This window comes from Leuresthes tenuis, unplaced genomic scaffold (genome assembly GCF_036924035.1).
Source record: "Leuresthes tenuis unplaced genomic scaffold, fLeuTen1.0.hap1 SCAF_22, whole genome shotgun sequence".
Classification (NCBI taxonomy): Eukaryota; Metazoa; Chordata; class Actinopteri; order Atheriniformes; family Atherinopsidae; genus Leuresthes; species Leuresthes tenuis.
Genome location: NW_027325376.1, coordinates 13,205,661 through 13,230,171, shown reverse-complemented (window position 1 = coordinate 13,230,171; position 24,511 = coordinate 13,205,661). Strand labels below are relative to the sequence as shown.

Sequence of the window (24,511 nt, the reverse complement as noted above, 5' to 3'; positions counted from 1 at the left end):
TTGTCACAAACTTGGCTTTTAATATAAGCAAAACTGTAAAAGGTTAACAGTGGCTGACGAGTGTTTGAAAGATGTTACAGAGGAGTGAACTCTGAAGACAAATGCTGCTCAGATTGAGAATATGCTGACAAGCTCCTGTAGAGCTGCCCTTTTTTCTGATCTATAAGGGCCATAAGTTCTCAGATGGTTAAGGCTGAAATGATATTACAGTTTTGTGCTTTTGGTGTGACTACATTCTAGTCCAGTTGTCCAAAACACAGATAAATAAGGCGATGTTTGAGAACCTTAGATACAGTAATATTGTAACTGTAATATTTCCAGACTTCAGCATGAACCAAATCAGACCAAAGCAGCATGAGTCAGGTAGCCAACTGAGCAATTCCTCATTATTTCAACATCAAATCTATGCTTTAGCTCTGATATAGACCTGGATTATCTTGGCCACACATAGTTTAGCTTTCAACCATTCTTTAAGGAACATAATTACATATTTTAAAGATGTGTTGAAAGACTCGCGTAACTCAAGCATCCCTAAGTTTACTGTGTAATTGTATTGGTCTGATAAATATTGTAAATAAGTCTAAATAGTTTTAAGGCTCAGATAAGACATGTATTAAACTTTTGCTTTCTAACTTTGAATAGCTTTACACTAAATATGACTTCTTAACTAGACATCTAAAGACATATATTCCTCATAAACCTCACCTCATCAAAAACCCTGGTGGGTACAGCCAACTCAGACCCCTGGTTTAAATATGGTGGAGTTAGTCTGAGATTATAGGAAGAAACAAGTGACACATGAAGGAGTGGAACAAGCTGGCGAGTGTCTTGTACCTTTTTCCTTTGGAAGTCTAGGAAATTTCTTTACATTGTTAATCACTAGATGTGCAACGGCAAATTCCTGTACATGCACTCATGGACTGGACTGGACTTGTTGTGATGCATGAGGAGCTGTATAGTTAGTTAGGCATAATTTTGATCTGTAATGGTGATTCTGGGGAGCAAACAACAACCATGACAACTGTAGTTTCATCTCCCAAAATATTTTGTAAGTTTAATAGTTTAGAAACAAGTCTCTTTGGGGGATATTCCCGTTAAAGTCTTCAAGCATTGTCATTTAACGTTTCAGCTCGAACCACCCCGACAGTTTCCTCCCAAACCACCTCTTTGTTTTTCTGCTGTTTTTCCCCCCATTATGTTACCTTTTCCTGAGCGTTGGGCTGTGGGTGTGGGAGGGTTGGATTCCTGATCTCTGTCTAGTCTTGTTGGAGGATTCCAACAGACTCATTTCAGCCTGAGGATAGACAGGAGAAGATTCAGGTGACACCCAGATAACGGTCTCGGAAGTTAACTGACTCTGACTGTATTGAAGAAAGTAAAGAAAGGAAAGTTTAAAAAAACACAATGTTTATCCACCATCTGATTAAGTGTGAAGCTACTTATATCTCAACTATTCAGCCTATCAGAGGAATGGTGATTTATTATGACATTTATATTTGACATTTTTCAGAGATTTATCTATTGGCTGTTATTCAATGTCTCCACAAGGTTTTCTTCCATTCATGAACGTTTACAGACATTCATTGTCAGCTATAATAATTCCCTGCCTTTCCCTCTTGTGTCACCCTAAGGCCGATACTGTGATTTTAGTTAACTAAAATCCCCAGAGGCTCATAAACTCTTGCAGGTACTCTGGTGTGAGGCCAGCTAGGGTCAAGGCCATATAGGTGTAAAATGTGTGCTCTCCCATTAGTTTTAGCACCTAAAACCAATAGGGGAACAATTTCAGTCTTAGGTAATTAGATAGGAAAGTGTTACAATAGTCTTACCTGCTTGTGAAAAAAAAATCTCTTTACGTTGCTCAGAGAGACGTTTATATTAACTGATTGAATAAAAACTCTAAATACAGTATGAGCGTCTAGACAGTGTGAGCAGGGCATGGTCCGCCCACACAGCCAATCATCATCACATTTGCAACGATGTTATCATCCCCACCCCTGCTCTCTCCAGGCAGCTGATGTGTGGCCAAAACCTGGCACTTTGCGCTTCATTCGACCGAATTGTAGTAACGCGCCACTTCACATTCTCAGTGACGACAACGGCGTTGCAACGATGGGAAAAGTAATTAATTAGATTGCTCATTACTGAAAAAAATGATGCCGTTAGTGACGCCGTTATGCTTTAACACTGTTATTACCAACACTGCCTAATACGTGTTGTACCACTTGCATGTAAGTCCACTCAGAATGTGGTTCTGATGACTGCCTCATACTCGATCCATCTGCTACTGATTGCACAGCTCTGAGTTACTGGTGTCTGATTCTGCCACAAGAGGGTACCAACGCCACAGTTGGCGGCCTCTCCAGATGTCACACACATATTTGTGCTCCATGCTGCAATTTAGATTTTCAACCTTCTGCTGTTTGTATAGATCGGTCATTATAATGACACTAATGCCCTATTAACCTATAAGTACATCTATCATATTCAGCTTTAAGTCATTATTGTAAAAGTGTGATTCTTTAGAGTTTTATGATATTTTTTTTTAGAAAGAAATACAAATGCTGTAAATATCAATGATCACAGTCTAAATTATGTAACTAATTTTCTGCTTACTTGACCCAGTATAATAATTTCAATATCAAGTCCCTCTTGTGGCATACACTACATCCCAAAATATGATCTCAGCACTTAAAAACAGGCCTGTATTACACTCATTATGATGAAAAAATCAAGAGCCAAACCAAATTAGAGATATCAACATGGCCATTTTAAACCTTATTGCCTCAAATTCCTGGATGAGAAACTTTGTGCCTTTTTTTGCATTAGTTAAACACTATTGTATTGATTGTATTGTGAAACTGACTTCATTGAGTCACTGACCTCAAACTTAATAAATTAGATGTCATTCTTTCATAGTTTTAATGACTTCCAGAGGATCAAATATCAAATAAGAAAAGTGGTGTACAATTAATTTATCACTTTTGTGGATAATCTTTGTGTATCATTTCTTATATTCTTACATTTTATTATATTTCCTTTTATTTATTTGATTATCGACTTTGTAATTGTTTTCTTGTACAGGAGGTATTGCCTGGCACTTGCAATTGGACTTTTTGGAGCAGGCAAAAACGGAAGCTGCTTTATCACTGAATAATCCTTCCTCTAAATCATGTATAACAATAAATGCTATAGCAATACAGTATAACATATCATTTTAGTAGTAGTAATCTCTTTAATTTCACTATAATTTTACTTGCCCAAAAAAGCTGTCTAATTTCTTGGGATTTCTTTCTACTTTTACATTTTTTTCGTTGTGTTGACGTTGTCCTGCTGGTGCTACTTCCGCCGCTAGAGGTCACTGTTCAGATTGCAGCACTTTGCCCCACCTTCCGTGTTGGATCACGTGACTCATGTCAACAAGGAAATGCTCCTTCTCTTTGAATACAAGGCGCCAGCGACTGCAACAGATTCACAAGTAAAAGGTGAGGAACGTTACATCACAGAGAAACCAGTCACCGCAGAGTTGTTTTGTGCTCAAACTGCAGCCTTACGCTTCTTCCTCTAAGCTTAATGTCTTTTTTCTTATTTTTTTGTAAAAACGTTTACTTTTCTAAGTTCGCTAACGTTAGCTTTTGGTGGCTAAAAGTTGCACCAAGTCGAGCATGTCTTTGTTTACATCTTTTCACGAGCGTTCGCTCGTTGTTAATCTGCTGCGTTATCTCCTTGTCAGATCCACAGGAATGCCCGCTTCGGAGCCGGTTCGGTTGGGTCGGAAACGCGCCCTCCCTTCCTGCCCGAACCCGCTCTTCCTCAAGTGGCTCACCGAGCTCCGGGACGAGGCTAAAGATAAGGGACTGAAGATCCAGTACACCTACCAGAAGGTGGGTTGTTGGTATAGTTTTCACTCAAGTTTTCACAACCGATTTGATGAAAAGTCAGATAGCGATGAGCTGTCTTGTGTGTTTTTGATGCTAAGCGCTGGATCAGTGATCCGCACACCATTTTTCAAAGAAACGGAAATATTATCTCAGTAGTCTGTTACCCACTGTGCAGCCAACCCGTGGTGGAAAATAACAACATGAACTCATTAACTGACATATTTTATGCTGCTTATTCCTGCTGCTTATTCTGTTAGGGAAATAGGCTTTTGGCTGAATTATACCTTACACAACTGTAGTAATTAGTTAATATTGCTGTGTACTTGGAGCATATGTTTAGCTTATAGGATGTGACACTTCACTATAGATTAGATGTCTGTGCATCAGTGTCTGACATGTTGCTGGGACATTTTTAGTATTTGGTTCATAGTTTTTTGGAAAGTCTGAAATAAGTAAGTTTGCATGCAGTGCACTCGTTGTCAAGCATTTATACAGAGGAGAGTTTTGTGTTTGGGGAGCGTTAAGGCACTCCTCATTTCTTCAGGCTGTCTTTTCTTCCCAAGGAACCAGATTTTCAATAATCCTTCTCCAGTGTTTTTTGTTTTATTTAATCTTATTTTTTTGGGACATTGGCTGCTCTTCCTCTCATTTTGAGTGCAGTCCTTGCACCTGACCGTTTTCGGAGGAATATGTGTCAATCAATCAATCTTAAAAAAAGGTCTCATAACTCAAGCAACACACAAATGTTGTGTTTACACATTTAAGATAACTTTGCAAAAAAAAAAGAACAATTTTGAACTGTCTTTAGGAACTTTGTTACTAACCGCCCGTTGCAAAGAGATCTAATTTGTTCACGTTTCTTCAGCTGCATCCGCAAATTTCGGATAACTTGTGTTTGTATCGTTTACCAGGCAATCAGCTCTTTGACTAAATATCCTCTCCCACTGCGAAACGCCAAAGAGGCAAAGATCCTCCAAAACTTTGGAGACGGGATCTGTAAAATACTGGATGAAAAACTGCAGCGATACTACAGAGAGAACGGTAAGAAACAGGGAGGTGAGGGATGGATGGCTGCTTGAGTGAACTGTGGGATTTACTGCAGGAGGCACAATAATGTGGTACAGCACAACAACTGACAAAAAAAATCAAACAGGATACATTACAGAGAGCCTGAAAATAAATGAGAATCCCTTGTTAACATGTTTCTTAGATTTTTTGTAGTTTTTAAATGTTATTTAGCGTTTCTTTCTAACTAAGCAGTTCACAGACAATTACGTTTGTTCTTCTGTACCCCCTCCTCTGCAGGTTCCAACACATCCATTCACCGTCTTCCCAAAGGAGCGCCCCCTCCTGGCAGAACAGATTACAGCAATAACCTGGCTCCTTCTAGAAAGGTAAAAAGTAAAGTTTGGGAATTTGACTCATGGTGTGACGACACGTTTTATTGCTTTCTTGTAAATGGACAAATTGAGCAATTTGTGGATATGCACAAGCTTCTTAAATTAAATGTTGGGCATTGTTGTCATGAGATTATACATTGTTTTTTTTTTTTACCATGTAGACCAAAAACAGTATTAGCTTTCCAGCTATGATGCAAAGGCAGGCAGAGGAATTTCTTCTCGGTTTCCTTCACTTGAACAAAAAGAGGATTTTTCTTGTTGTTATTTATTCATCCACAGTTAAGACAATGAACAAGTAAAAGAAGAAACCTTAAGGAAAATCTTCTTATCACGAATGCTGTCAAATAAAATGTGTTCAGTATATTTAAGGAAAGTAGAAGTGATGTCGTCAATGTTTGAAAGCCAAAGTGTGATCTGTGACTTTGGTTGTGTGATTCATCCTCCTTTGTAGAAGAATGCTGCAGGCGATGAAGGCAAGGAGAGAGGAGGAGTAGGGAAGAGGAAGAAGAGGCAGTATGTGCCCCAGAAGAGATCTGGGGGGTATGCTGTACTGCTCACTCTTTACAGACAGACACAGGTACACTCTTCTCCTGTAAAGTTAGATGAAACACCTCAAAGTGCCGTGGCCTCTAATCAGACTGAGTGTCTGTCATCGCTTTCTCCGTAGATCCCGGACAGCAAAGGTTTCATGTTTAAGCTGGAACTGCAAACGGAGGCTCAGCATCTCTGTGACAAATCTTTCACTGTGGTTAAGTGTTTTCACACGACCTCCTGGTATTCATGATTCATGCTAATTTTGTCTCTAAATTGACTCTCACCTTTATGTCTTCCATTGGCAGCCTGATCTTGGCAGTAAGTACACCGCCTGGTCCTCAGTCAGCACTCTGATCCAGAAGAACCTGGTGATAAAGACTCACAACCCTGCAAGGTGATCAGAATCTCTCCATATACACGTATCGAAATATATACACCTTTAGTTGAATTTAGTAATGTTCCAAATATCCTGGATGTTGTCTGAATCCAGACGTTTAAAGATAAAGCTTTGGGTTATCGAGCCATCGGTATATCTTACTGGCCCATGACAAACCGATGTCATTTACTTTGTGTAGACTGCATAACCGATGAATAAATTATTTGGTCATGAACAGATAGTTTTAAGAAACCAAATTTCATCTTAATTTTAAAGCAAAAATAATCCAGCTTTTTTTAAACACAGAAGCGATGGTCGGAGTCACTCTGTCGGCTTCCTGCCTCTCATTTAGGTTTTCTCTGACAGAAGAAGGTCTTGCTTTGGCCGAGAAACTGGCCTCAACAGAACAGGAGACGAAAGGTGGCGCAAAGGGGGACGGAGAGGAGGTCAGGAGTCAAGGAGAGGAGCTCGAGGAGGAGGAGGAGGAGGAAGTGGTGGTAGTTGATCTCACTGAGAGTGGTGATGAAGATGAAGAGAAGGAGGACTCTAACAGCCTTGCAAAAAGAGTCACTCAGCCAATGAATGACGAGGGCAGGAAGTGTTCATCAGCTAACCCCCAGAATTCACAGGCAACAGGCAAAAAGCTGAACGAAGAATGTCTCCTACCTGGAAACTATGAGATTATCCTCTGTGTTGACTTCATTGAGACCACCGGGTAAGACGCCCGTCTGCACATCTGCGCCAGTTAAAGAGCTATGAAGGGTCGAGGTCACATCAGTTTGTGAGTTTATGTCGGTGTGTGTTTGCGCAGCGGCAGCCATCACCGTAAGCAAGAGCTGGTGAAAGAGCTTCAGAGAAATGGAGTCCACTTTGACATCAGGAAGCTAAATGTCGGAGACTTCCTGTGGGTGGCTCGGGAAAAGGTTGCACCTCTTCCAGGTGATGCACGTGAAGACAAACCAGATATAATGATGATATTAACAATGATGATAAGAAAAATCTGAAAATAATCTGCTTATAATTTAGTAAAGAGGAAGACGGACACTTTAAAGCATTGATTCCACATATAGAGTGAAGCTGGTACTCAAAGGGAACTGGAACGTCTGCTCTGTTTGATGCATTATTTATTTAATTAGTTTTAATGTCTGATGCTGGAGGCTTCCTTCTGTCATGAGTAGTGACATCAAACATAGTCCATTTGAACATTGGAAAAGAGGTGAGGTAGACTCAATAAAAACATGACTGGAAATGTAGAAGATGAAGGAGATCAGAGAGGGAAGAGGGCGATATTTGTCATCTTTCAACGTTAACTGGTCAAGGTAAACATGCTCAAGCAGGCTGAAGCGGTGGGGATTTTGACTGAGGACAAGCAGTCACAGGACTGTTTAATCAGAGTCCAAACTGTTCATATGGGGTGCATTTGCAGTGCAGGTTAGTTGTGATAGAATTTAGATTCTTCTGGTTGTCAAGGTTTTATCAGCTGAGAGCAGCGTTAAATCTAACAAACTCAAACTCATTACCAACACGCTGCTAAGCGCCAACTCAGATTAAACGCAAGAGAGGTGCAGAACACGACTGGAACATGTGTACGTTTAAACATTTTAAATGCAGTTACTGCATTCTTTAGCTGGACATCGAATCCAGTTGGATATAGTAACTCCACGGAAGGATTTAGACTCTTGTGACCAGAAGCACGTGTTCCAAAGTGTGTAATTAGAGGGTAAACTGAACATGCTAAGGCCTGCTAGGCTTATTAATCTGGGTACCTTAAAAGATGTCAAGCAATAGAACAGAATCTGCCGCATTTACATTTAAGGGAAATGAATTATTATTTTCCAGGTCAGTTGCGAGCTCCTGCAGGCAAGGAGCTCGTGCTTGATTACATAATCGAGAGGAAGAGGATGGACGACCTGTGTGGTAGCATCATCGATGGGCGCTTCAGAGAACAGAAGGTGGGTTTGTTTACGAATTTTCTTTTATCTCCTGAACGTCTCAGTTTAAAAGTATGCATGGAAGTATGTAAAAGTATACTCTCCTGTATTAACTCCCCTTAAGGATTAAGCTGTTTTTAAACATCTTGGTTCCACCTCTATGAAGCTAAGCTGGAAGAGCATCTCATCAACAGTCATTTAGGATAAACTTGTGGTATATACTACAAGTAGAAAATCTGACACTAATCCTTTGTCTTATGTTTCTTCTTTTTTTTCTGTTAGATTTAATATTTTTTCCATTTGTATTTACTAATTTTACAGCAGAGTTAAAACCCAACCACCATATGAAGGAAACTTGATAAATCTCAAATGGAATCAAATTACAGTGAGATATTGTACGAAGGACGAGCCTCTTTCCATTTATATTGGCGTCTTTTCCAACTGCATAACTGATGCATTTCATGTAGCCAAGCTTTGAAACCTGGTGAATGTGAAGTGACTAAAAACACCCGAAGGAGCAGCGAGTTCCTTTTTGTCCTAAAGGGTTTGCATTGAATTGTTTTCTTCTCTTTTCCTCCATCAGTTTCGACTGAAAAGGTGTGGACTTCGCCGGCCCATCTATTTAGTAGAGGGAAGTGCGGCGGCTGCTTCTCACCTGAGTTTACCTGAAACTACACTGCAGCAGGCCATCGTCAACACACAGGTGCAATATGCTCACTCATACGTCCTGTCCGCTAAGCCAGGTTACCTTGGACTGCATTTGAGCCTGAATGTGAGATATGTTTAAAAACGAGCGACACAGATAGTCTTAGTGGTGTGGAGATGTGATTTTTGCCTGTGTGTGATCCATACAATGTGTGTGTTAGGTGGTCGACGGCTTCTTTGTGAAGAGAGTTCAGGATGTCAGAGAGTCTGCAGCCTACCTCACCGTCATGACACGATACCTGACTAAACTCTACCAGGTACTGTTGGAAATATACAGATTGGGCGGGTTTTATTTGCCTGTTTTATCTTTTACACCCTTTTTGGCTTCTGACTGATGATGGGCGATGAGTACACAAAGTGACAGTGTGTAGCACATGTTGTGACATGTAAACCCAATTGGCTGAACATAGACAGACAAAGTGAGAAATTCTGTAAACGAGGGCATTTCAAATGAAAAATAAATAAATCTCTTTCAGAACTGTTTGTTAATCTGTCGCTCCAGAGAGTTGGAGGGGGATGGATGGAGTGATACAGAAGAGGGAGGGAGCCCCTCCTGCTCCCTTATGTCCTTTGCAGAGTTCAACTATGGTGCTGTGAAAAATAAGGTACATCTTTAGGATTTGAACCTTAGCTAATAAAATTTCAAGTAATCTTCTTTTCAGAAATCTGAAGGAAAGAAAGTTACAAGTAAGAATGAATGCTAAACATTCATTTATGTGTTTGTGAATGTATTGATCCCAGTCTGTCCTGCCTTTTCCGTCCTCCACAGTGTCAGACAGTGAGAGAAGTGTTTGCCAGACAGCTGATGCAGATTAGCGGTTTGTCTGGAGACAAAGCAACAGCTATACTGGAGCAGTACAGCACTCCACACAGGTAACTCATTTCAAAGTATGCACAGTACAGACATTTCATCCACACGTTTGCCATTTTAGTCTCTCCTTTTTAAAACATTTAGCTTTTTTGAGTTCGAAGTAATGGAGAACGAGGACACAGAGAAAAGGACGGGTTCTTTTTAAGGAGCAAAGTGCTGTTGTTCATCCGAGGCCTTACTACCTGACTTTAAGATCGGATAAGGATCAGGTGTTATTATGTTCTGATACGTACAATCTTAAACTTTAAAGAGGTCCTAGGTGTTTTTCACCCCACTGTACATTTTTTTATGAAACCAAACTGACTAAATACGTCAAAAACGAAAACATCCCGTGGCCTGCTGTATGACGCATTACATTGTTTGATCGGTTTATCCCTTTCTCCTCCTCCTCAGCCTTCTAACAGCGTATGAACGCTGTGCAAATGAAGCAGAGAAAGAGAAACTCCTCTCCTGCATCCGCTATGGGAAACTCAAAAGGTTTGTAGCACATTCCATGGATTCATGTAGCAATTTGTTCTAAAGGTAATTTACTAAAATATACATTTAAGTGGAGTTTTAGTTACTCTTGACAAATACACACAAATATTAGGAAGTTTTCATATTAACTTGACCTCAGTGAATACCTGCTTTGATAAAATCTGATTCTGCAGTAATATTTTATGTGTTGTTTGCAATAAAACGGGCCAAAATGACTATTTAATGACTGAACCTGGAGCACTTGGAATAGGTAATGGTTTCTGTTTTCTTTGGTTTCAGAAACGTGGGTCCAGCTCTGAGCAGAACAGTTTATCAGCTATACTGTACTCGAGGAGCACTTTCATGAACGCAACACTCACCGACGGCCTTTGTTCTCTTCAATTGGATTTTCTCACTCATGCCACGCCCACTCATCTTATAATGCGAGGTGTACATCACCGTGTATCTTTGATTCATCCTTTACTTGAATTAACTTTGAGGATGATTACTTACATTCATGTGCCAGATGCTGCTATATTTTAATGTTTGTGAAACATTCCCTCTGTGAATCTGGAAATGGATTCAAATTGTGTATCAATAAAGTCAAAAGTCAGAATAACAATTATGGTTGAAAAGTTGTTTCTATGACAAAGTAAATCACGAAGAGCTTTCAATGGAGAAAAAAAAAGGGTGAAAACACGGAAGACATCCATTCCATGAAAGAAAATGTGCTATGTGTGACGGTTGCGTTTTCTTAACACTCTTGGCATTTTTAGCCAGCTTTTCCAACCGTTTTGAAGGAGTCTGCAGATATGATGAGCGCTTGTTGACTGCTTTTCTTTCACTCTGTGCTCCAACTCATCCCGTATCAACTGGGTTTAGGTCTGGTGACTGTGGCGAGCAGGTGAACTGATGCAGCACTCCTTCGCTCTTCCTGGTTCAATAACTGGAGCCTAACATAGCCTGGAGGTGTTTTTTTTTTTTTTTTTTAGGGCATTAACATGTTAGAAAACACAAAATGTGGTTCCACTAAACACACTCCAGCTGGGATGGTATGTTGCAACAGAATGCCTTCAAGTTGGCCATAACATTCCTTTTGCTCCATCCCTCAGAGGGTGTGAAACATTCCTATCCAGCTGAAGACTTTGAAGTGACTATTCAACCATGGGTTGTGCCACAACCTGCTGTAAAGTGGTACATTTAGTAAATAAAGACAGATGTCATCCTCATTCTACCACACATTCAGATTCAATGGATCTCTTCAAAAGATTGTTAAATTCTGCACAAAGCAGCGAATGAGGCATCGATCTGAATCAGGTGTATTGGAGCAGAGAAACAACTAAAATCTGCAGGACAGCGGCCCTCGAGCACCGGCGTTTGAGAGCCCTGCTAGTGTGAGGATGCCACCCACTAATATTTCACATGCTTCAGATTACTCAGAAAAACCTCAAACAAACTTCTCTCACACCCACAATGTTTGGTGCACCTAGACTCTTCATACATCAAAACGTAGGCATTTTGGTCGTCTTTGTGCTGGGCCTCACGTTTTTCTCTCAAACCACCCAGACTCACATTAACTTCCATTATAAACATGTTCTCCTGAACGCCTCCACAACTGTGAGGGGTGTTTTTAAAAAACTGTACATTGGAGCTGCATGGAAATTACAGCTGTGTCTTCTGCTGTCCCTTCTGACACTCACGGTTCAAGAATCTTTCAGATACGACATATGGTTTTCAAATGGTGACCGTTTGTTCGAACGGAAGACTGTGTGAGAAAAGGAGCTGGGGCCAGAGCCACTTGCACAGTTTATCCTCATTTACTTAAGGCTGTCACCATGTAACATGTTTTTAAGCAGCCACCGTGTTATAGCTGCTCACAGCTAATACAATATGACAATAACACACCAGCCTCTGTCTTTTTGAGGATTTAAACTCGCATTGTATAATATAGAAGTATATCAGTATATGAAGCAAACGCATATCCACACAGACAGACATTTATATCACTTTTTGAGGACATCCTCAGTCTGACCTTTAAAGTAAAAGCCTACATTACTGACAGGAACGCGCCAACAGGAAGACCACCTTTCAAAAAAAAAGCAACTCTTACTTTGAGGAATATACCAAAGGCTCTTTTAATTGTCACGGTAACAACCTCTGTTATCAACGGTAAAATGCCAACAGTAAGGCTTCTTAAAATAAAGAGCCGAGTTGAACAAACCAGGAGTGTTCACAGCTACGTTATACATGTCTCCCTATCAAAATAAAAGATTTCACAGGGTTACCTCCAGGGGGAATCTTTGTTCTGAGTAAAACCAAGTGTGCATGACCAGAAAGGCTTGTCATTCAACTGGAGCTTGATCTTTTCTTTATGAAGCAACCTCACACACACACACACACAACATCACAACCTGTCTCTTTATCTCCTTATGTCTACCTGAGAGGTTACTTGCCCACCTGTGGCATTAGGTCTCTCAGCGGTCAGTAGCTTCATTGGGACCCACCAACATTTCTCCAGATATTTTCTAGCTCTTCTTGTTCTTTGTCTTCTCTTTTTTTTCCTTTTCCTCCTCCTTCTCAATTGCACAAAGGAAAAGATTTAGTCAGCATTAGCTACTATGTTTTCTGTTACACGAGTACACAGACTTATTCTGTGCGAGTCCAAGTCATCAACCATCAAAAGTTGATGCAACAAGGTTTTCTAAAACTCACAACCTAAGTTAGTCAAGTTACGTTTTAGGAAACGGAAACTGCTGAGCAGCCATAAAAGACTTAATTTACTGTAATGAAGGGGGGAGCTTTTTGTGACAGCCATGCAAAATAGTTCATGCAAATGCCGTCTTCTGCAGGAAGAAGGCAGGATCTTACAGACAAGATAACAATCTCAATCACACTACAGCGATGTGGTGAGATTAACTCATGTAAGCGTTCTTTGATCACTTCAGCAACAAATGTAGTGTTTTGATGGAGTGCTCACATGAAATCTACTGCGGGTGCACTGCTCTCTCCTGCTGCATACATTGACAAATCAGAAAGGCCTGATATCAAAAGGCTAGACTGTGCCATTCCTGGGGGAACTGAAGTCTTGTCTCATGACAACTGCTAAGTTAATATTCCAAACTATCTGAATGTGTGTTTTTGAGTAAGTTAAGCTCTCTGCGTGAGAAGAGTCTGTTAGAAACAGCAGCTGATGAACAGTGTGACATTTGTATTTCTGGCGTGAAAGGTGTGAAGTGCTGGAAAAAATAAAACATCATCTTTAAAGCTAAATTGAACTGGTTCAGAATGGTTCAGCTTCCCCCACTGCTGAATTTTTAGAGTGGGTGAAGCTGTTTGTGGCAAACATATGCTTTAGCTGTGAATGTTCCAAGGTACATTCAAGAAAAGTCAAACCTGCTGACATTTTGGCACACAAATCATGTTTCTGTGTTCAGTGAAGCACAACTACAGTAGTTTCAGTACAAAGATCGGAAGTATAAGAATAAAGCTTTTGATCTGATAACTGTGGGTTTGCTCTTTACAGCAATCCCACCAAAGAGGGGCTCCACTAAGTTTTAGACATGAAATGCAACTTACTCATAATGATATAGATGTTGTGGTATCAGTGTTTCCTTTCCTAATTTGTAAACTGCCTTTTAAGTTCCCTGGCTTCACTCAAGTCAGTAACTGTTTGTTAAGAAAGGGTTAAACTTCCTCTTTGGGCTATGCTTTACATAAAAAAAAAAAAAAGAGTTTCATCTTATTGGCAGTTATTTGATGCTTTTCACAAAGAGCATGTCCACTCAATACAAACATCTAAAAAAATCTTTAATATATCAAGCGAAAAGTAATATCAAAATGAATATTTTCTCTAAAATCTAACATACCTTTGTGTGATTGGTGCAGAATCAAAGCTTTTCAAATGCATTTCATACACTAAAACTGATTGGTTTCAATACAAATAACAATTTAAAAGGACAGGCGTAAGAAAGATGGGTTATTGGCTCGATTATACGGCAAAGGTCTCATTGTTTAACTCCAGAGAAGTCTTTCCACTGCTTGGCCTCTGAACTCAAGGGCTGAAAATGGCACAGCATTATTTTTGCAACCAAAATTTCAATTTGCCAAATTCATTGACTGTAATGCTGGCTTGTCCACAGTAATACAACTGAGGTGGGTGTACAGTATTCTTTGAATATAGAGATACTGTTTTTCAACAATCCTGGAAGATATTCTGTGTTGCACTCAGATGGTAGAAAGAGAAGTCCTCTCTTACCTCTACCAGCTGCCCTATAACTGTGTCCTTTGTGTGCATGTCACGTTCTAAAAGTTAGGTCCAAAAAAGTTACAGAGGGGGGAGTTTTTGAGCTAACCTTCCAACAAGATATTTCTTAACAGGATAACTTCTGTTTTACTCTTGTGTGGTTTTCTCTTTCTAGCACAGGAAAAAAGAAGTTAAAGTGTTCTGACATGCTTCTGGAGAGTGTAAAAAGGACTTATGGCTTCTGAAAATGTGAAAACACCAGTTGCAAGTATCAAGACTCTCCCCAAACCACATAGAGATGATTGCGACACGAAACACAGAAGTGATGACTCAATACCTAATCTCATAATCAGCAAATGAAACAAGGTCTTTAAGTCCAATGTATTTAGAAAACACTATGGGATGAATATATACAATTTCTGGATTGTCAAAAGAAAATGAATGATTCATCGTTTGATAGGCACATGTTGTAAAGTGTGTGTTGCTCACTTTACCAGCAGGTGTCAGTGTGAACATCCTCACAAAGACACAACAACAAACCACCATGTTGTAACGACATGAAAGACTATGGCGGGACTTCTCGTGTGAAAGTATCACTTGTCTTTAAGTTTGGTAACTGCTGCTCTGCTTGCTTTTTCTCATTTTAAGGCCTTTAGAATTATGTCACCCATATGTCAGGGACTGTTTTTTCTAGTTGAGTCATAAAGACGGTTGATGTTATTATCAAAAGGGACATTTTTGGCTCTAAGCTGCACACTTTTGAGTGCACCATATTTCATACAGCCTAAATATATCTTAACTGGTATTTAGTTAATTTTCTTCTACTCTGATATATAGATATATACATTCATTTCACACGAGAATTAAACTTTGTATGGTGATGATAATATCACTTAAAGGAAATGTAACAGATCACTAGAACTTTTAGAAAACATGCCCTCACCCAGAAGCCACATGTACACACGCACTCATACTTGTTTTTGAGAATCCTACTTTGTGTATCTATAGTTCTTAATAATTCTGCCAACTTAACCTAAATTTAATCTTAGATTACACATCTCAGACACATCCAGCTGCATGGGCTGCCAAATATTCTTTCTTATTGCTCCTGATCTGCTTTAAAAAGCCTGTAACAGACGTCCAATTATCCTTTTAATGCTTTTAGAAAAACGCTGCCAACATCTCTCTAAACACGTGACACTGATATAAGACAACAGACTGTAAATCTACACTCTGAATGAGAATGCCATAACCTGCTGTTTTTTTAGACTTGTCTGTCCTTGCGATAACTTGCTGTTACGTTACATGTAGTCACTTTGCATGTGCTTTTAACCAAAGCAACTTGCAAGAGACGAGAAACACTCAGGCTTCGGTGCAGCAAGGAACTCTGGCATAAACATTAGATACGAAAAGTGAGACATGGCAGTGGTTAAGAGATGTCAGAAGAGGCGAGTCTTCAAGAGATTATGAAAGCTAGAGAGACCCACCCTTGCTTTCACAGCATTTGGCAGATCAAGGGGGGGATGGTTGAACCAGATACTGCTCTTGAGCGGTGAAACATTTACTGTTAATACAGAATGAAAGATTTTGATCTGTATATGAAACAGTTCAACTCGCAGATGATTCCAGGGAATGTGCAGAGCACACTGTATAGCAGTATGTTGCGTGAATTATTTTTGTGGTCTCACAAAGTACACAGCTGAAAGTCTCTCCTGCTCCATTTAAAAGAGCATTTTTAGTTTAACAACAAGTAACATTAAATTACTCAGTCCCAGAGGCAACATTCCAACTTTTGCTGCAACCAAGCATGTAGTATGTAGCTAATCAAAAGGTGAATATACTGGTGAAGAAAAAGAGGGGAAAAAAACAACATTATGCAAGTGGCTCAAGAATATACAGAACATCAATAGCAGAGCTCTCACTTATTCACCATTTTTGTTTTATATACTAAGAGAATTCTATCCTCTTATTTTTGGGAGATGTGGAATGGACTTGAGGCAAAGGAAAAGCTTGATGATAAGCTTGTGTTACATTAAGATATTCTCCAACTGATTGCTCCTAAACAGAAAATAATTTAGCAGTAGTAGCTTGATGAAGACTAAAATACTACTGATTGAGACAGGATGGGGGGATGGGGGGTTGTGGTGGTGGTGGTGGTGGGGGGTTCTGTGTGATATGGCGGGGAATAACAAGAAGAAAGAGGAACTGGATATGTGAAAACTGAAAGAACGAAGAAAGAAAGAAAGTGCTTCTGGGTGACAGAGACAAGGAAGCTACATTGTGGAGGGGTGTCACCCTGAAATAATCTCCCATTTACAGCCAATGTTGCCTGATCTAGTGGAGAGGTGAAAAGAAGGAAGATGGACTTTACCAGAAGTATCTAAATCACACCACTGAGAGACAGATGAATGCAAGACCTACTTCCAAATACATTCAACAATGTGTTTGTTTTATGGAGTCACCATGTTCATGATAAAGATTGATCATTTAGTTTAGGCTTAGTTTGTCTGTGTTTTGTTTCTTGTTCCATATTCTCACCTATTGTTTTCCTCAGTTCCCTCCTGTCTGGTTATTAGCTCCATTGCCACGTCTATCCACTATCCTCAGCTGCAATCACTTACTCATCAGTTGCCCCACCGTATTTAAGCTCCCTGGTTTCTCTCAGTCATTACTTTCCCATGGTTTTCTCTGTTTGTTCAAGTTAATGGCCAAGTTGTTTGGATCCTCATCTCTTTACTACCACCCAACTCTAACAGTGTCTTAAAGTGTCATAACACCTAAAACTGTCACTAAGTTGTTTTCTAATCAACTGTTTAGAGTCAGCAAATTCTATTTTTAACAGCCTTACTTCCTTGTCAAATTATTCAGACACTAAGCTGTACACAATTTTCTGAGAAGACTTGGTTCCTCTTGTGGTTTGAGACTTCCTATTACTGTACATTTACCCAGGGTTAAAGTGTTGTTCACTGTGCCTTAGTACGATGACATGACAGAGACTCATCAGACCGGCTGGTGACAAATTGACAAAGCGGTCAGGTAGGTGACTTTTAAAATGTACTGAACGCACCTTCAAGAAGAAGGTGGAATCTTCTTCTGTTTCTATTTCAAGAAACATTTTGAGATATCTGTCTTTTACGACTGCTTGGATTGCACCATTCAGATGGCTTTGATCACAATCAGCAACTGATAAAGGTGAATTAACCTGATTTGTTTGATAAGCTTGATATATCTTTTTCACTCATGTAACATATTGACCTCATAACCTCCTCCTAATCTTTCGGAGAATCGCACATTGGGGAGATGAGTGGAATGAAGTTTTTCATAGCAGATAATTGGGTTGAAATAATAGGGAAACAATAGGTGGAATAAATGCAAGGTCAGTCCCATAAAGTGTCCCGGTAAGGCGTATCAATGAGGCAGCGTGGACGAACACAGGAGCTTCCTGGGTGGAATGCAGCCACCCATTATTACAACTGTGCTTTCCAATTTCTGACAAATTAGTATGTCTGCTGTGAAAAATGTCCTCAGTAGTAGTTACTAGACCCAAAGCCAATGAGTTTAATTTCTGAGCTAAATACACGTTCATAGTTGTGTGTGCTGTAACGTTTTGATGATTTTGACCAGCTAGCCTTTCACAGTAACTACCCTCACTGAATATTTCTCAGAATACTTTGTCATTGTGCTGATGAGCACAAATTCTGTAGATCATTATTTCTGCCACCCAGCATGACTCTGAAAGCTTCGTATTTTGGGAAGAGGTCAGGAGGTGCTTTAAAGCGCTGCATATTTGACATATGTGCTCTACAAACCATAAAATAAGTATAATAAAGCACTGTTCATGACTGATAGACAGCTTTAACATTTCTTTTCAAACTCATTTTAAATATAAGCATGAGTATTAGCATGCAGACGCCTGTGTGAGGTGCCAAAATAACAAACCAACATTACTTCTTGTTTGGTTTTAGTTACAAGTTGTAAATATTCTTAAATGTGCGAATGGATTCTTGCTTAAAAGGAAATAACTTTTGCATCATTATGGGTATCATTTGCCATTTTATGTGCAAAATTGTGCTTTTTGCAATGCATTGTGAGCTGATATCAAGACTGAAATAATTTCACTACATATTTGAACAGCTGCTGTGTAAATGACAGAAAACATACATCAGGATCAGAAGCTAGGAAACTTACCTCAAAGGCTCTGAGCCTAGAATTTTAGATAGGATTCTTATTCTGTGTTTTTTCTGTTATGGATTTCATTGCTTGACATCTTATGCAGCATGATTAACTTATGTTCTAATCTCTGTTATAGATCTCAGCATTAAGAAGCAAACGCCAGCAAAAAGAACTACCTTTTCCTTACAAGATGACATCTCTTCCCTCCTATCAAAGCATGAATGTCACAACTAATCAATCAGACAACACAGCCAAGATGAATTCTTTGAACTATTTCACTATTTCTCTCCATGGAATAGTTTCTAGTGTTGGCATCATAGAAAATCTCCTCATCCTTGGAGTGGTGGGCTTCCAAGTTCGACGCTCTGTCATCAGTATCTGGATCCTGAACCTTGCAGCTTCTGATTTGTTGGCCACAGCTTCCCTGCCCTTCTTCACTCTGTACATGGCCCGTGGGAACACCTGGACACTGGGCCCAACATTCTGCCGCATCCATTCCTCCATCTTTTTTCTCAACATGTTTGTCAGTGCCTTCCTGCTGGCCGCCATTTCTGTAGACCGCTGTCTGATGGTGCTGAGGCCTGTCTGGACCCAGAACTACAGAAGCATCAAACTTGTGCGGAAGATATGTGGAGTGATTTGGGCCATAGCTGTACTCTTTATTATCCCCTTTTACATGTTCCGCGACACCATTAACCTGCCCACGGGCTCGATTCAGTGTTACTACAACTACCAAAGATTTCTCCCTAGTGGGACATATGATATAAACTCTTTAATCAAGCAGCGCAAAGAGGGCTTGGCCCTCATGAAGCTCTTTGTAGCCTTCCTGATTCCTCTCGTAATTATTATCCTTAGCTATATAGCTGTGAGTGTTGGATTGGGTCGCAGAGGCAGCCGGCGGTCTTTCCGTTTTGTTCGGCTCGTGGTAGCCGTGGTTGTGAGCTTCATTGTCTGCTGGGCCCCATACCACCTCTTCATTATCATAGAGGTTATGGCCCCCAAAGGGCATCCTGCACAGAAATTTGCATCCAGGGCTCTTCCAGTTGCAGCAACTATAAGCTTCCTTAACAGTGTCCTCAACCCCATCCTGTATGTATTCAGCTGCCCTGACCTGTGCGGTAAGATCCAACATTCTCTCGGGGCAGTGATGGAGAGTGTGCTGGCTGAGGATCTGGCAGAGCTGGCTCGACGCCGCAGCACCGCTTGCAGCGCCAACAGCGCAGAGTTTGCGTTGAAACGGAACAAAACCATTCCAACTTTTAACACAGAGGAGCACAATCTGAATGAAATTGTCAGTACCTCGGTTTAAAACTGAAATATACCAATATATATCCGTAATGTTGCCAAGAAGTTTATTAAAAAAAAACAAACAAAAAAAAAAAAACAGCCAAAATGTGAAGGAGACTGTAGTTTTTTCCGCTTGTGTTTATATGCTGCATCGATTTTGTGATATTGTAGTATAGCAAGAAGTTCTATTTTATTGATATGCTACACTTAGAATGTAAAAATTTTAATTTCTGTCTTATCATTTTTTTTTTGGGGGGGGTATTTTAGTGGAATAATAATGTATATCATTTTTATAAGTAGCAACCCCAATCCAGCCATATTCAATATTTTTTAACCAATAATTGGGTTAAAGATAACCCCACATTGTAGTTACTGTAACCCCACTTTTGGGTTGAAAAATTAACCCAAACGTTGGATCGAAAACTATTAACCCAACCTGTTGGGTTGAAATACCCCCAAAAAATGGGTTTGTCCTTATTCAACACCACAGTTGGGTTAAAATTGGGTTATTTTTTTAACTCAACTGTTTTTAGTGTGTAAGGTTGACTTTGTTCTTGCTTCCAGTTATGTCCTTATTGCCTTTGCTTTATATTGGCATTAATGAGGTAATGTTTTTTTTTTTTTAAATCCCTTCTTCTGCTGGTACACTTTGAATATATAGCGTAAGCTTTTTTTGTGGGTGCTAGCTATATCCACTAATCAGCATTATGAAAAATGAACTTAAGAATTTAAGGTTACTTTGAATGCCTTAACTCTTACATTGTGCTCGACTAGCATATTTTCCTCACATATCAGCATGAACTGTCTTATTTTCAACAAAGGGGCCATAACCCTTAGTGCTGTACAGTATGTACTGAACACATTTTTACTGTGATTATACTAAAGAAACTAACTGCATTCTGTGTGATGTCGTTTTTGGCTTTGATGTTTACATCTACATTTGCATTTTTCCTAATAAAGCATTGTACTCTGTTTTGCACTTGGTATAATAAGATGTGGGTCACAGATGGCCTGCAGAAGTATCACATGCGAGATGTTATCAGTAGCGGCATGTGTTTCGCACACAAAATGTCTCTTGCTTTTTAGATGAAAGCACTCATATGGCTTTGAATACATGTATCAAAATCTACATTGTACATCTGTTTGATTTTCATTCATGTGCTGTCTTTTGATAGAGTGAAATAACATTTCAAACATAAAGGAAAAAGAGAGAAATAAACATTCTGCTGTTGCAAAGTGACACATGCCTTACAATCATGTAATCACAGTTATGCATATGTTTCCATCATGATTTAAACCAGTGTTGAGATTCAGATTAAGATAAACCTTTATTAGTGCCACAGTGAGGAAATTCACAAAATGTTATTATTGAAACAAAAAGTAAACAAGTACTTAGAAATATTTTTTATCACTGCAAACAAAAAGATGAGAGTTGTTTGTCTATGACTTTTCCACAGTAGTTTATTTCCACACACACTGGTGAAACTCAAAGCACACAAATGTTGATGATGTAGTTGATTAGGTCATTTCCAGGTTGAATTTTTTCCCCCCTCTTGATGCAGTAGCAATAAGTGTAAAATAATGGACTGGAGTTGCACAATGTCGCAAAGTCTTTGCACGTTAAGATTTGTGCACACTGCTAAAGACGATCTTGAAAAACTAGGACAGCATGAGCAGAATTTTTCAGCTGAAGATGCAGAAACATTTTAAGGGCATTAAATTTGAAAGTCACTGCACACTGTTAAAGCACAATACATGTCCACTGGGTGGCACAATTGCTGTGACTTAACACTAGGGATCAGGTGTTTTCCAGTCCAGTTTAAATTGCTAGAAAGTTACTTTGCTGGTTTCACTCTCTTTCTGTGTCAAGGCGATATCTGGTACTCATGGTCATGTTCTTGTGGTTGTTTTGCCCCCTTCCTAAACAAGGCAGGGACCTTTGCAGCTCCAGTCGAGCATCAGGGCACAGGAAGATGTAGAAGAGGGGGTCCAGCAAGGTGTTGAGGCTGGTCAGACCGTAGCACAGGCGATAGATGAGGAAAATAGAATGCTCAAATTCGCATGGCTCATCAGTCTGCAGCAAGGACACAAACCTGTATCCACCCACAAGGTGGTAAGGGCCAAAGACAACAATGAAGTTGACAGTTATCACAACCAGGATTCCAACGATTTTGTGCCGCTCGTGGTCAGAAAGAGAGGGAGATCGTCGAAGAGTCACTCCGATATGAGCTGAGGTGTAGCTGAGAGAAGAAGCAGAAATCAGAATGTTCATCCTGATATACAAAATTGTGGGAGGAGAGTAAATAATATGTTGTTAAATGGTAACTCTAAATCAGTGCACAACAAGAATTTCTTTAGTTCTGCGCATTTTCCTTCCTCTCAAATCAGAAAGTATTGCAACTGCTCAAAAATTCTGAACATTGCCTCCATAAGTTTGATCGTATTATTTCAGCTTAAGAGTGATAGTCTGCCTCACTTTTGCAGTCATACAAAGGAGAACACTTCAACATAAAGTTAGTTATTGTATATGGTAACTTCCTGAGACATAATTTTACATGTGGAGATATTGGAAGTCGATGTTAACTTACCCTAAAATGGCACATGGCAGCAGGAAGCCAAGAACCACGGTGATGATCTTAAAGTGAGCATATCTGGCGCTGACGGGGTACTGTTCCAGACACAGCAGTCTGTCAGAGTTAAACACAGATGGCAGCAGTCCACTAAGGCAGAACAGGAAGGTTAGGGTCCACACAGCTAACCCCGACACTGCTGCTACCCTGACAGTCCGGAACCTGCGGCTGCTGAGTGGATAAACAATGGCCAGGCAGCGGTCCATCGCTATCAGGCACAGAAACATGACACTGGCGTAGACGTTTACATAAAATACATAGCCCACCAGCTCACAGGTTAGCTGGCCATAGGGCCAGCGGTGTGCACCTTGGAGATAAAGGATCCACAGTGGCAGGGTGAGCAGCTGGAGAAGGTCTGACAGCAACAAGTTAAGGATGTAGACCAGCTGACAGCCTCCCCCACCTGAGCGACCAAGGTGGTACAAACCCCAGAGAGACAGGAGATTGCTGGGAAGACCAAAGGAGAAGATGACACCATAGATACAGGTCAGGCCAAATGTGTCCGTGTCCAAGGGGAGGTTGCAGGTGTCATTGGACATGTCTCTTTTGGTCAAACACCTGACATGGGAAACTTGAGATTCCTCTGTCGGAAATTGATTGACACAAAGAATGATGAAAGAGTTTAGAAATACCCATTAAGTCACTCAAGACAAAATGCAGTTTGATGCATCCATTTGTCTTTCTTCCATCGTGTAGTATTCATAAATCCATCAGGCTTTGGAAAAGATCAGGCTCAGATTTCATCCTGCCAGCCAACCTGTCTTCAAAGCATCCTGGATCCATCTATGAACACCTGCAAAACAGAACAGTGTGAGCCCTTTCTGATGGCTTGGTCCCAGCAGGTGCAAGAGCCATATAAAGATTTTTAACTCACCTCTCTATGGATTGAGACTGAGCTCAGTTCTCAAAAGTAAGCAGCGCACTCTGCAGATCGGTGACCTGTGCTCAAGAAATGTTGGGAACACGGGGTCTCGCCCAAGCCTTGTCTATTCTGTAATTGTTTCCTCCACAGGAAGCCCACTTCTTGAGCTTTAAAGGCAACATCCTGAGCCAGGAGAACGCCTTTCTGCTCCAGAACAAAAACATACACTGTCGCTTTTTCTGTGCTCCCTTTGTTCAAATTCTAGCACTATAGTCACAGTGATTAAAGATGGACAGTAGTTGTGAGAGGGGAAACTGATGTGCAGTTTTCACTGATGACCCTTAGATTGGTGGCTGCCAGCTGTAGGACACACTAAACGTTGTAACATTAAAAAAAATGAAAGATCTTCAACTATATTGCTAGGCATGCTTTTGATAACTCTTGACATTCTTTCTAAGTATGGAAGAATTTGTACAGTTATGCAAGAGTTTTCCATGACAGGTTCAGATTTTCTTATCTTCTGAATCTTTATTATTGTAAATGTGTGAATTTATGTATAGATATAGAGTATAGATGTGTGGTTTGGACCATGGAAACAAGTCTTCTCACATGATTACTTCAGGCCTGTGTATGTTGAATGATAGATGAATAACAAGTGTGCTTGTGGTTTTGCTTTGTGTGATGTTTGAAGATATCTGCTTGAGTTTGCAGACAAAGTTAAGGCCACAGAAATAGAGAGCAGATAAACAAACCTTTAGAGCAGCCATTTTGCATTAAATGTCATTGTAGAATAAAAAGAGATATATAAATTCAAACTTATCATTTGTCCCCACACCGATTTAACTGAAACAGTTTATAAACAGCAGTTTATGTAACAGACAGTGGCATATTTTATCGTGGGTAACTTTTCCCAGACACCAGAGGGAGGGAAATGTTACACAATTGAAATTGTTTGAGTTAAGAATGCTTTTATTGTAACAATATATGTTGGGAAGTATTTTTACCACATGGTTTCAAAGGGAGGGGGTCTAATCAGTTGATTTGTTTCCTTGAAATGCCTCACATCTATGATTTATTGAATAATCTATGATGGTTACAAATAAACATAAATTTCTCTGAGACTTTACCACCTCCATAATCTCCAGCTCTTCATGCCTCTGTG

The 24,511-nt window shown here is 39.9% G+C and overlaps 3 protein-coding genes across 4 annotated transcripts; 2 read left to right on the top strand and 1 right to left on the bottom strand.

Annotated features, from left to right (window-relative positions):
* The first annotated feature begins 3,414 nt into the window (after nt 1-3,414).
* mus81 (MUS81 structure-specific endonuclease subunit) lies at nt 3,415-10,829 on the top strand. Its single transcript, XM_072376116.1, has 16 exons — nt 3,415-3,485; nt 3,734-3,884; nt 4,793-4,922; nt 5,187-5,275; nt 5,733-5,858; nt 5,949-6,029; nt 6,121-6,209; nt 6,544-6,906; nt 7,003-7,130; nt 8,031-8,143; nt 8,706-8,825; nt 8,989-9,084; nt 9,304-9,432; nt 9,597-9,700; nt 10,092-10,175; nt 10,455-10,829. Exons 2-16 carry the CDS (start codon nt 3,744-3,746, stop codon nt 10,519-10,521), a joined length of 1,860 nt encoding a protein of 619 aa, XP_072232217.1. The 5' UTR covers nt 3,415-3,485; nt 3,734-3,743; the 3' UTR covers nt 10,522-10,829.
* Nucleotides 10,830-17,376: 6,547 nt separating this feature from the next.
* Nucleotides 17,377-19,879, top strand: LOC140282304 (prostaglandin D2 receptor 2-like). The gene is made up of 2 exons (XM_072376890.1): nt 17,377-17,428; nt 18,707-19,879. Exon 2 carries the CDS (start codon nt 18,761-18,763, stop codon nt 19,877-19,879), a length of 1,119 nt encoding a protein of 372 aa, XP_072232991.1. The 5' UTR covers nt 17,377-17,428; nt 18,707-18,760.
* Nucleotides 19,880-21,040: 1,161 nt separating this feature from the next.
* LOC140281782 (G-protein coupled receptor 4) lies at nt 21,041-23,738 on the bottom strand. Of its 2 annotated transcripts, XM_072376280.1 has the most exons (3): nt 23,362-23,738; nt 22,446-23,280; nt 21,041-22,097 (listed from the first exon to the last, which is right to left on the bottom strand). In XM_072376280.1, the coding sequence occupies exons 2-3, from the start codon at nt 23,024-23,026 to the stop codon at nt 21,707-21,709; spliced, it is 972 nt and encodes a 323-aa protein (XP_072232381.1). In that variant the 5' UTR covers nt 23,027-23,280; nt 23,362-23,738; the 3' UTR covers nt 21,041-21,706. The 2 variants fall into 2 exon arrangements, with proteins under 2 accessions (XP_072232381.1, XP_072232380.1); XM_072376279.1 differs by having other exon boundaries at nt 22,446-23,738.
* Nucleotides 23,739-24,511: the final 773 nt, after the last annotated feature.